The sequence below is a fragment of the Sorghum bicolor genome, chromosome 2 (assembly GCF_000003195.3).
Source record: "Sorghum bicolor cultivar BTx623 chromosome 2, Sorghum_bicolor_NCBIv3, whole genome shotgun sequence".
Taxonomy (NCBI): Eukaryota; Viridiplantae; Streptophyta; class Magnoliopsida; order Poales; family Poaceae; genus Sorghum; species Sorghum bicolor.
Window position 1 is genome coordinate 9028846 of NC_012871.2, and position 11758 is coordinate 9040603.

At 41.8% G+C, this 11758-nt stretch overlaps 2 protein-coding genes across 2 annotated transcripts; one reads left to right on the forward strand and one right to left on the reverse strand.

Moving 5' to 3' along the window:
- Positions 1-4595, forward strand: LOC8069135 (protein RETICULATA, chloroplastic). Its single transcript, XM_002459538.2, has 8 exons — positions 1-872; positions 968-1066; positions 1159-1379; positions 2400-2469; positions 2561-2640; positions 3067-3131; positions 3888-4103; positions 4204-4595. Exons 1-7 carry the CDS (start codon positions 291-293, stop codon positions 4079-4081), a joined length of 1311 nt encoding a protein of 436 aa, XP_002459583.2. The 5' UTR covers positions 1-290; the 3' UTR covers positions 4082-4103; positions 4204-4595.
- LOC8069136 lies at positions 5253-6390 on the reverse strand. Its single transcript, XM_021453100.1, has one exon. It carries the CDS (start codon positions 6173-6175, stop codon positions 5546-5548), a length of 630 nt encoding a protein of 209 aa, XP_021308775.1. The 5' UTR covers positions 6176-6390; the 3' UTR covers positions 5253-5545.

An 11758-nucleotide genomic window follows, 5' to 3' on the forward strand; every position in this document is an offset into this window, starting at 1 on the left:
CCCCCGGCCGCAGCGAAACGCCGGCTCCGCCTCCCCAAAGGACCCCAACCACTGTTCTTCTTCCCGCCGCGCCGCCACCCCACCAATCCCCTCTCCCCTCCTCCCTCCAAGGCTCCCAATCCCCGCTATTTCCCGCACCGGAATCCCACCCGATCCCCCGCAGAGTCTCCGTGATTCACCGCGCTCCTCTCCGTGGCGCGCTCCCCTCTCTCGCCGCGGCAGAATCGTTCACCCATCCCAATCCGAACCGTTTTTTCTCTCTCTCTCTCTCTCTCTCTCTCGGACCGAGCATGAGCATGGCGTTCTCCTGCGCGGGCGCGCGCCTCCACGGCCGCACCGGCGTCGGCGGCGCCAAATGCCGTCCCGGCGCCGCGGCCCTGCTCGGCCGGCGGGGCAGCTCCTGCTTCCCCGCGACCGCCCGGAGGTGGAGCACCGCCTTCCCCAGGGGAATCCGCGCCGACCTCCCGCCGCCGCGGGCGAGCGCGGATGGCGGCGGCGCCACCTCCGGCCCGGCGGCAGTCGCTGTCCCCGAAGCGGGGGACGCTACTGAGCAGGTGGCCGCCGCGGTTGCCCAACCTGCTGTTGTGCTCCCGGAGAGGCTTGACGTCGATGATGGGGCTGGTGGGAACGGCAAGCTCCCGCCCGCCGCCGGCGGCGGTGGTGGCGGTGGAGGTGGGGACGGGGAGAATGGCGGCGGGGGTGATGGTGACGAGGGGGAGGATGAGTTCGGGCCCATCCTCAGCTTCGACCAGGTGGTCCAGGAGGCCGAGAAGCGCGGGGTTAGCCTGCCCAGTTTGCCCGCGGACATGGTTGAGGCGGCCAAGAGCGTTGGGATTCAGAAACTGCTGCTGCTGAGATACCTGGACATGCAGGTCTTTTTAAAAGAGTTATCGTGATTGTACTTGTGTGTTTGCTTGTTTGTAAGTTCATTTGATTCTGAAATTGTTTTGTTGTTTGGGTCTCAAAGGCGTCGGCGTGGCCCTTGGGACCTGCGATTAGGTCCTGCTCGCTTCTCCGGAATAGGATGCTGGTTGATCCTGCATTCCTCTTCAAAATCGGCACTGAGGTTGGTTCAACTAGTATTGTGCATTTTTGTAATGGTACTGGCAATGGTCTATCGGTTCAGTTTTGACTGTTTGCTCCATGGTTATGTTGCAGATAGTTATAGATACGTGTTGTGCGACATTTGCTGAGGTTCAGAAGAGAGGGGAGGAGTTTTGGTCAGAGTTTGAGCTGTATGCAGCAGATATGTTGGTAGGAGTAGTTGTTAATGTAGCTTTAGTCGGCATGTTAGCGCCATATGCTAGATTTGGTAGCAGATCTGCACCAGAAGGTCTCCTTGGGCGCGTTAGGCATGCTTATGATGCCCTCCCAAGCAGGTTTGTTGTGAACAGAAATTATCCTCTAAAGTTATATCTAAAGCATACCATTCTACTAGTTGTGTGAACCTATGTGGGCTATTGAAATTTACTCAACCAGGAAAAATAATTACTCGAAACAGATAATTATCAGAAGGGATTTTGTAGATGAGTTATATAGGGGCACCAAATACTGCTATCATGCTTGTTTGATTCTCTTTTTTAGTTGGGTGGGGGTTGGTTATTTTCCTGCATTAGAGTAAAATGACATATTATGCGGGATCAATAGGAGCAATTTTCTATGCCACTGAATTGTACACAATGTTTGAGACCCCCCCAATCTGCTATGATAAGAATAAACCATGAAAATGTTCACAGAATAATTCAGTATCATTGTTACCAGTATAATAATTATCAGTTGGACATGATATTTTTTTGTACTTAATGACAAGGAAAAAATATGTCAAATATGGAAAATTATTAAAGCTGGAGGCTGTAGCTGAAATGCTGAATCCTTAGCTCCTACACTGGGGCTATTGGAAATACATGTTTACCGGCATACTTCAGATTAATTCTGTGGTGAACTAAAGCCTTGGCAAACATGTTTCTTAGATTATTTTTCGTATGTTGGCTACATATAATTGATTGTGAAATCACCTTGAATCATCGTAACATGTATGTTGGAGCTCTGTTTCCATCTTGTAGCATATATAAGCATTTCTGTTAAGGTGTGTAGTTCGGCCTTTTGTAGCCTGAACAAGTATGGTGTGCCCAAATGTTGCTACTTGTTACTCTAAACCGGAGCATAGGAGTCTTTGGAGGACAAAATAATAATACTGCCAAGGGCCTATATTCTTTTGTTGCATAACCTGTTGAAATAGTGATCTTGCTCTCCTAGCCTTGTCTTCCATTTTCATTACTTGTTGCATGTTTGATGTATAGTTTTACCACTATCATATTCTGGCAATGCAGTTCATTTTTTTTCCTGTACTGCATTCAGCCATTCATTTGGGTAATGATCAACAAAACTGATTCTTACAGCGTTTTTGAAGCTGAAAGACCAGGATACAAATTTTCTGTGCAGCAACGGATAGGAACATACTTTTTCAAGGTATTTTTTATTTAGTGAAATACTTACTATTTTCCCCAGAAATGTTATCAACTATATCTATTTAAATGTCTGAAATATTATTTGTGAACAGGGAATATTGTATGGTTCTGTTGGATTCTTTTGTGGTCTTGTGGGACAAGGGATTGCTAATTTGATAATGACAGCCAAACGGTATGTTCTCTTGTAATATCTGATAATGTGCATGCTTACCATGTTCATAGTTTTGCTCCCTCATCTTGTTATTCTGTTTAACACACATATATGTTAGTAAGAAAATCATGTCTCAGGGCTCATGAAGCTAATGTTTTATTTACTTTATCTGGCTGTGGTGTACTTGAGTTTTGACGCTGCAACATGGTGTTTACTTGCATGATCACTGGCAATTTGTTCTAAACCTTCTTACATTTATAGAGGGTCTATTTCTGATTTCTTGACCAGTGTGGATTATTGCCTATTTCAATAAGTAGGTCGAGTGTTAGGTGATAGCTAAAGATTAAGATGTGTATGGTGATAAAGCTTAGCAATCTCTTTCACAAATTGTTTGTGTACTATTCGTGAATCTCAGATTTAATTATTTCCTTTAAATTTGTACCTCAGGAGTGTTAAGAAGTCAGAGGATGATGTACCTGTTCCACCTCTTCTCAAGACTTCTGCTTTGTGGGGTAAGGCTGTCCAGACAAGTTCTTATCACCATCTCATATCTCAATTGCTTGTATGTTGACATCACTCGATTAATGTTTCTCCTTCATCCCTGTATGTGGTTGAATTAAATGTATGTAGGTTTTTGTTGATTTTAACACTAAACAACTATATGTTTGGGATACATGATCATGTGCAAAACTTTAGTTTGCAATAAATATATGCATGGTAGTGTCTAAATATTTTCAGAAACAAAGGAAAAATCCGTTTTCTTTTATCTTGCTGGGTCCTGCATGCTTAAGTGATCTCATACCTTCCTGCATTAAACGTTTCTGAACTGCTTATTTTGTTTGTTTGGTTGATTTTCTTTTGGACACTGATATTGGATAACTTGTGAAGCTATAGTGAAGGTTATATTGATCGAGCGAGAATATTTCTTTCAAACTATCAAAGCTATGTGGTATGACTGTGATCATGGCAAGTCGGCAATTGATATTTAGCAGGCATCTTCATAATGCAATGCCATTGTCTCACTGCTGTGGTTCAAATGCATCTGATTAAAGTTTCCTATGATGACATCATTACAAGTTTTCGTTGTTGTACCTGTAGTCAAAATCTGCAGTTCTTGTTTAGCCAAGTTTTTTTACTGTAGTCAATGAAGTCTGGTTGATACTCTTAGTGTTTTGATAATGATATATAGGTTTTGTACCTCACTATTTCCTGATTGTATCTTCTGAAACTCTGTAAAGTGTAAGCAATAATGGACCTGATTTTTGCAGGTGCATTCCTTGCTGTTTCTTCCAACACACGGTACCAGATTATTAATGGATTAGAGCGCCTGGTTGAGGCTTCACCTGTTGCGAAGCGTGTCCCAGCTGCTTCTTTGGCATTCACTGTTGGTGTGCGGTTTGCCAATAACGTGTATGGAGGAATGCAGTTTGTTGACTGGGCAAGAATGAGTGGTTGCCAATGAGGTGCGAGCTTTCATTTTCATGGTGAGAATCTTCCATTCCTTGTGCTATACATGTGTTCCCCCATAAATGTAGCTCTCTTCTCTTGGTGTAACCAATGGCTAACATTATCGCAATTACGCAGATGCTTCTTGTTGCAGTCACCATTCACTGTGATGCCGTATTGCTGTTGCTTGCTGTCTGCTATTTGTTATTCCACCGAAATTCGTCGAATTTTCATCATGACAAAGTCAAAGATGTGGTATAAATATCTTGGGGGCAGAAGATCTAAAAAATAAATGTGGAGGTTTCTCAGAGATTGAGGAGTTTAGCATTAGGAGTGCTTAGGGCAGGGTAGAACCTGAAGAGATTGAAGTACTTGTTTTGTTGTTCAAGATATCACCCTCTTGATTTGGATAGTTGAGTCTCCTAGATATACTTTATTAAATTGCTGTCTCCATATTCTGATATGTTATCTGGACTATTTTGAAAGTCCACTATCTTGCCACTTAATATTTCTTAGTTTTTATGGTGCAAGTGTTCCACAAAACTCCACTATTTATGTTTTGCCAGAAACCTAATACGCGTGGTCTGAAGTACTAGATGACATGCCACTTATGATGAACCCCAAAACATTGCTCGTGGGGATGAACTGGTTTTGTTATTCCCCCTCTCCTGAACTGAACGATTGCAGTTTCTCAGTTGAGATTGCATAGTTTTCAAGCGGCAGTACATGTGCCAAAACAAACAAAGTTGAGAAATTCAGCTTAATTTTTTTTTCCAGTCAGTTGTAGGTCTTGCAGCAGTGGATGCTCCATCCGCTGAAGCAGAGTCATGCGTTTGACTATACAACATTACAACTCGCAGTTGACGCTGGCACGGAAAGGATTGTTCAGGAAACGGATGCACAAAACCTGAAGACAGCAATTCGTCATTCCAACGACTTTCAAGTCAGATTATAGGTGGATAGCCCAGAGGCCATGAATTTTGTTGCTAATGCAGATTTTGCGACCTTCCATGCTCACAATGCAGATAAAGACAAACTCAGACCTGATACCTGGGACTGCTACAGATCTTAGTAGTAATTGAGATCTGGGACAATTTCTCATATCAAAAGTTGAGAGACCAACCAGCAGTTGAGCTCCATCTCATCATTGCTTTGCTTCAGTCTAGGGACATCTGACCAACTTGGCATGCACAAGTACAAAGCCCACTTACATTGCAGATAAAAGCACAGCAGATTCATCACTTGCTCGAAACAAGCACACTCCAGACCACAATCATCATAATAGTATCACATGGATTTATATATTTTAATTTAATCTACAAAAGTCAGCTGCATTATTGTTCCTCTGGAACTGGAAGTCTCACCATCACCACCAATCAGTCAATCACACACAAAGATGGAAGGATCACATCGACAAAAAATCCGATTGAAAACACTGGTGATTTGGTGTCTTCTCTTCTTGATCTGCTAGCGACTACTACTAGCGTGTGAAGGCGTAGAAGACGATGCCGATGTAGATGAGCATGGCGGAAGGGACGAGTGTGACGAGCGGCACGACGGCGGCCCAGGCGGCGGCCCCGCCGGCGCCGCACCCGAGGCGGCCGAGCTTCACCTGCACCACGTTGACGAGCGCCATCATCAGGAACCCGCACCCGGCGACGGAGCCCACGGCGGACGCGAGGATCCCGACGCGGAGCGCGGCGCGGTTGATCCGCGCGGTCCGGCCTACCACGGCGGAGGAGGAAGACGCGGCACCGCCACCGGCGCCGGCGCGGCGGTGGGGCGGGTAGGTGCGGACGAGCTGCTTGAGGCAGAGCGCGACGAGGCTGGAGAAGAGGAAGCAGGCGAAGGCGAGCACGTGGAAGGACACCAGGTCGGACTCGGCGCGGTCCCCAGCCGCGCAGGGGTTCCCCGTGCGCGGGTCGGCGCCGTCGGCCAGCCCCGGACCGTCGGAGGAGGGCCGCCACGCCAGGCCCAGGAAGGCGGCCAGCGTGAAGAGCGAGTTCACGTTCACGATGCCGTCCAGCGCCGTGATGTGGATGCTGGTTCCCCCGCCCCCGCCGCTCCCGCCGCCGCCGCCACCCCCCGTCGCGACGTCGCCGCCGTCCATGCTGCTCTGCTGCTTGCTGCTTCTTTGGATTGGATTGGGGAAGGTGAGTTTGGGGATCGGACTGGCACTGCCAAGCACCAAGAAGCGCGTGGTCGGCTGGTCGGTGAGCACGTGTGCCCATATGACGGACACGGACCAACCTCAGGTGCGAGAGTGGGTGGGTGCAGCGCGTCGACACTGCGAAAGTTGGGCTTATTTAGTTGTGTTTTTTTATTTTGTTATTGTAGTATTTTCGTATGTATTTGATAAATATTATTTAATTATGTACTAACTAGGTTTAAAAGATTCGTCTCGTGATTTATATGTGCAATTAGTTTTTTTTCATCGATATTTATTGCGCCATACATGTACCGCAAGATTCGATGTAACAGAGAATCTTAAAAACTTTTTGGATTTTAGTGGGAACTAAACAAGGCTTGATTGGTAGGTACGTACAAAAAAGAATCATATACTCTCTTAATAAATAAGTCTTTAGATGTATCTTAAAATATATTTTAAAGTTTGATCAAATTTATCAAGAAACAAAGATTTACGGTACTAGATTAGTTTCATTGTGTTAGAACTATAAAACATACTCCCTTTCGTACCAGTTTTAGTTAATGTCCTAGGCGATTTCAGCGATTCCATGAAGCTTGACGTTTTGGCCGCATGAGGGTCCGGCTAGACTTGATTGCCCTTGCCCCTTCGTTGCCCACACGCGCACACATAAATGAAGCAACAAGCAAAAAGAGTGGTTGCCAGAGATCAAACATGAGATGCAGCACTCTAACCTCTACACACTAGCCAATTGAGCTGGTTTACTTTCTCAGGCCTTGTTTAGTTCCCAGAAAATTTTGCAAAATTTTTCAGATTTTCCATCACATCGAATTTTTGACGCATGCATAAAGTATTAAATATAGATGAAAATAAAAACTAATTGCACAGTTTGGTCGGAATTGACGAGACGAATCTTTTAAGCCTAGTTAGTCCATGATTGGACAATATTTGTCAAATACAAACGAAATTGCTACCGTGTTGATTTCCCAAAATTTTTTGAAACTAAACAAGGCCTCATACAAAGAGCATCCACAACCATATTTATTAGGGGTAGACATAAAAAATTAACCCCTAATTAATCACTCTTTGGTTATTACAATCATGTTATAAACGTCAAGAATTATGAGTATGGAGGAGTATATTTTTACAATATATATGCTTGTTTGATGCTATAAATATTTCTATTTTTTTTAAAAAAATTTATTAGTTAAATATATAAAAACTTAGAAATTATAATATGTTTAGCGACGGAGGGAGTTCAAGTATCCGGACCGACAAATGGCTCAAAAGGTTTGAGTGATGCTAGCCCAAGAAAAAAGAAGTCCGATATTCAGGGCTAGTTTGGCTAGGTAAGTTTGGAGCAGAGAAAGCTGGAGCGGAGTAATATAATTTGGATATATCAGACGTAAATCAGAGAATTTATTCATACATATACAAGTATTATTATTAGTATTCCAATACATGTGTGGGATCTATCACAGTTAATTAACAGTTATACCGAGAATCATTGTTCACATGCCTTTAGATACGAGCTGGGTGCTGGTGCGGTACAGCTTGAGCCAAAGCTGCTGCTGCACCGATTCACATTCTAGCTAGCTTCGTGTTCTAACGTAAGCTTGAAACACGAAAGTACGTTTGTACATCACTAATTTGCTTCTAATCTAATACTGTAGACAAAGCATATCAAACATTATTAATGACCGGAATCTGACTCTACAAAAGAAATTGGAGCGTTGTATATGACACGATCCAAATGTGAATGATTCCCATTTTATTAAGACCGGCCGTAAAGAGAGCTGAAGTTCAAGGGGAAGAAAATTAATTCAGCCCGATCTGGCCCAACCTGAACCCCTAGCCCATCATGAAACATGTGAGAAATTGGCCTGTAGACCTTGTTAGACTGGGCCAGATAATAATTTCCTGGTTCCGGGAACTTTTGTATGAGTCCATACGATGACAAGTTTTTATTTTATTTTATTTTATTTTGCCGATGTGTGGCTACTGGCTAGCCCGAGGATTGGTACGTCGGTTCCGTTTGATAGTGGTGTAGTACTTCCTTCTCCAGGTCTTGTTTAGATATATTTTTTTTTATTTTGACACTATAACACTTTTGTTTTTATTTAACAACTATTATTATCCAACTATAGAGTAACTAGGCTTAAACGATTTGTTTCGCGATTTACAGATAAATTGTACAATTAGTTTTTGTTTTTATCTATATTTAATGTTTTATGTATGTACTGCAAGATTCAATGTGACAGAATTTAAAAAGTTTTTGGTTTTTGAGTGAAGCCGTCGTTCTGGCAGTTTATTTATATGTCTCTTCCATACATTCGGACGCACCTTATGTCTAAATTTAAAGAATCTTTATTGTACTCGGTGAAAAACTAAAATGACACATAAATGACAGGATAGAGGAAGTATCTATTTTGCCTTTGAGCTGGCTTTTAAAAAATTGAAAAACTGAGTGCTGAGTCTATACCTATTTATAAAGAGCCAAAATTTCAGTTTGCTAAATTTTCTTCTGCCCCTCATCCTATCCGTCCTGTCCGTGTTCGGTTCACTGATGCCTCCGTCCAACTTTTCTAGAAGGGGAAAAACAAAATAAAAAACATTCTAAGGGTCCTAATGCAAAATCTCATATTACCGCTCTCGTTACAATGGAAGAGAGAAAAAAAAATAAAATTTTTTTTAAGGTTCCCAATGTAAAATCTCCAATTTACTTTTCTTTTATTTTTTAAATCAGCTGAAAATTAATAAATACATAGTAATTCATTGAAAAATCTAAAAATTATAAAACAAATTTTGTTCAGCTCCACATATGTACATCCATGCAGTAAACAAAAAATATCGCAAATTTTAGTACACTTTTTTTTAAATGCTTGCCTATGCTTTCTACTGTAAAATTAAAATTATAGTTATCTTGCTCCAATTATTATAAAAATTTAATGGTAGCCTATTTAATGTGATGCTTGATTCATATTTCATAGCAATCCTAATCTAAATTAAAAAAATAATGCTAGCATCAAATTTCTCATGTTTTAATATAATACTGAGGCATATTAAGAGGTAATATTAGAGTGAGATAAGATTTCTATTTTCTATTTTTATTATTAAATAAATATGTTTTTAAGCTACATATTATTGTAAATATTAACTATCTCATACCATAGATGTTACGGTTATCAATAAAATAAATTATGGACTTTAAATTTTATAAAAAGGATAAATATAAATAGATATGTAACATTATGTCATCACTTTCTAGGGTTATTTGATGTTTTTCTTCCGTTGCAATATTACCAAATTAAGGAAAAGCAATTTTTTTTTAAAAAAAATTGTAGCCCCCGGCCCCCACTCCTCCCATGGCTCCGCTCCCCGTCCCCGTCCACCCGCCAATCGCTCCCATCCCCGTCCCGCCGCCGCCACTTCCTCCGCCGGGGGTGGAGGCGAGGCCGACTACGAGGTCTCCGACGACCACCGCGCCGCGTGGGAGCGTCACGAGCAATCGGTGCAGGAGCTCCTCTAGCGGCGCCGCGCCTACGCCATGGTCCGGCTCGAGGCCGATGGCCAGGTCGACCGTCTCCTTCGCGCGCAGGAGGACGACCACGCTGCACGCACCAGCGAGGAGGAGCAGATCCAGTACCCCTTCTTCACCAAGGGCACGCAGGAGCTTCTCAAGGCGCGTGTCGACATTGCACAGTACTCGCTGCCCGGTGCCAAGGCCAGGATTGAGATGGCCAAGCGCTGCCACGAGGATTCCGGTGAAGACCTAGAGGCGGAGGCCGAACTCGTCGTGAAGCAGGCTGGGGAGTTTGTCCTGGAGTGTAGCGAGATTGGAGATGATCGCCCTCTCATCGGCTGTTCCTTCTCTTGTGATGCATCAATGCTGGCCACAAGGTACTTCCTCTTAATCATACGGAATTACATATGTTTTGTTTATGTATGTCTCAAACAAATGCTGTGATGAAAGGATGTTGAGAACTGTTACCTATTAATTGTATTATTATGTGGCGGCTGTGACTGTGGGCTTTTGTCACTAGCTGCGCCGCTGGTTTTGCTTTGCATTGCACTGAGCGACAATAAAAGTGGACTGATCTGACGTGCTGTTTTATGGAATTGTTCCTCATCTTATGCTTTTATGTTTTCTTTACGTAATATTCTTCCCCTTTTAATTTTTATACATATTTTTATATTATTAAAAATTATTTTTTACTCTTTTTCCTCCACTGTACATGAAGATTTCTGATTTTTTTATGGGACATGATTTTTTTCTATTTCTTTTCAAGGTGATTTCCGATATTAGTTTGATAGTTTTGTTTGTTTTGGTGGGGTTATATTTATTTGATTCAAGGTTGGACTAAACTCATTTAAATTTTATAAAAAGTGTACAATTATCAAATAATAAATTCTATACCCGTTGCAACGCACGGGCATGTTTTTCTAGTAAATAATAAATAAATAAATTAAAACCTAATGCAAGAGATGAGAGAGCATCTGACTGTTCGCCATTGCAGATGCCTTGAGCCTGCAGCCTGACATGCTGCTGATTTTTGTTAGGCCTGATGGGACTATATTTAATTTTTGTTTTCAGCACATAGCCTTGTTTACTTCCGAAAAGTGAAAAGTTTTCGGTACTGTAGCACTTTCGTTTGTTTGTGACAAATATTATCTAATCATGAACTAACTAGGATTAAAAGATTCGTCTCGTGATTTACAGCTAAACTGTATAATTAGTTTTTGTTTTCGTCTACATTTAATGTTTCATGCATGAGCCACAAAATTCGATGTGACGGGAAATCTTGAAAATTTTTTAGTTTTTAGAGTGAACTAAACATGGCCAGGTGGAAGTAAACAAGGCCGTACGTTGGTGAGACTTGACAACGCAGAGGCATATCAGACCTGCCAACCTGAAAGTAGCCAGCTAAAAAAAAATAGATCCCAGTATATCACTGTTTTACAGGAAGCTTCTCTCTTGTGCACATCACCATCTCAAGATACACAGAGAGCACCTTATTTATTTCTGACAACTGAAGGTTAATGATTTAAAGATATGTGGTCTCATGCGAAATAAATTATGAGCAAGCGTGTCCACTAATATCCAAAATGTGAGAAAAATCAAGGTTTGCTCATAAATGAATACTGTTGACATGTTTGCTCATAATTTATTTGCTCATATACTCCCTCGATATCCATAAAGCAAATCGTTTTGGACAGTGACACGGTCTCTAAAGTCTAACTTTGACTTGTTGTTTTTATAAAAATATTTATCAAAAAGTGGTATAGATATATTTTTTATGAAAGTTTTTTCAAAACAAATCTATTCATATGATTTTCATATTTTCAAACTGAACAATTTAAAAGTCATTTATGATTTATATTCTCAATGTTTAATCCAAACCTTATCCAAAACGACTTGTTTTATGGGTACGAAGGTAGTATGTGAGAAAAATGTGAGAAAAATCAAGGTAAGTGTCAACAATCATCATTTATTAGCAAACGTGTCAACAATCATCATTTATTAACTAAAAGAGATCCCATATATAC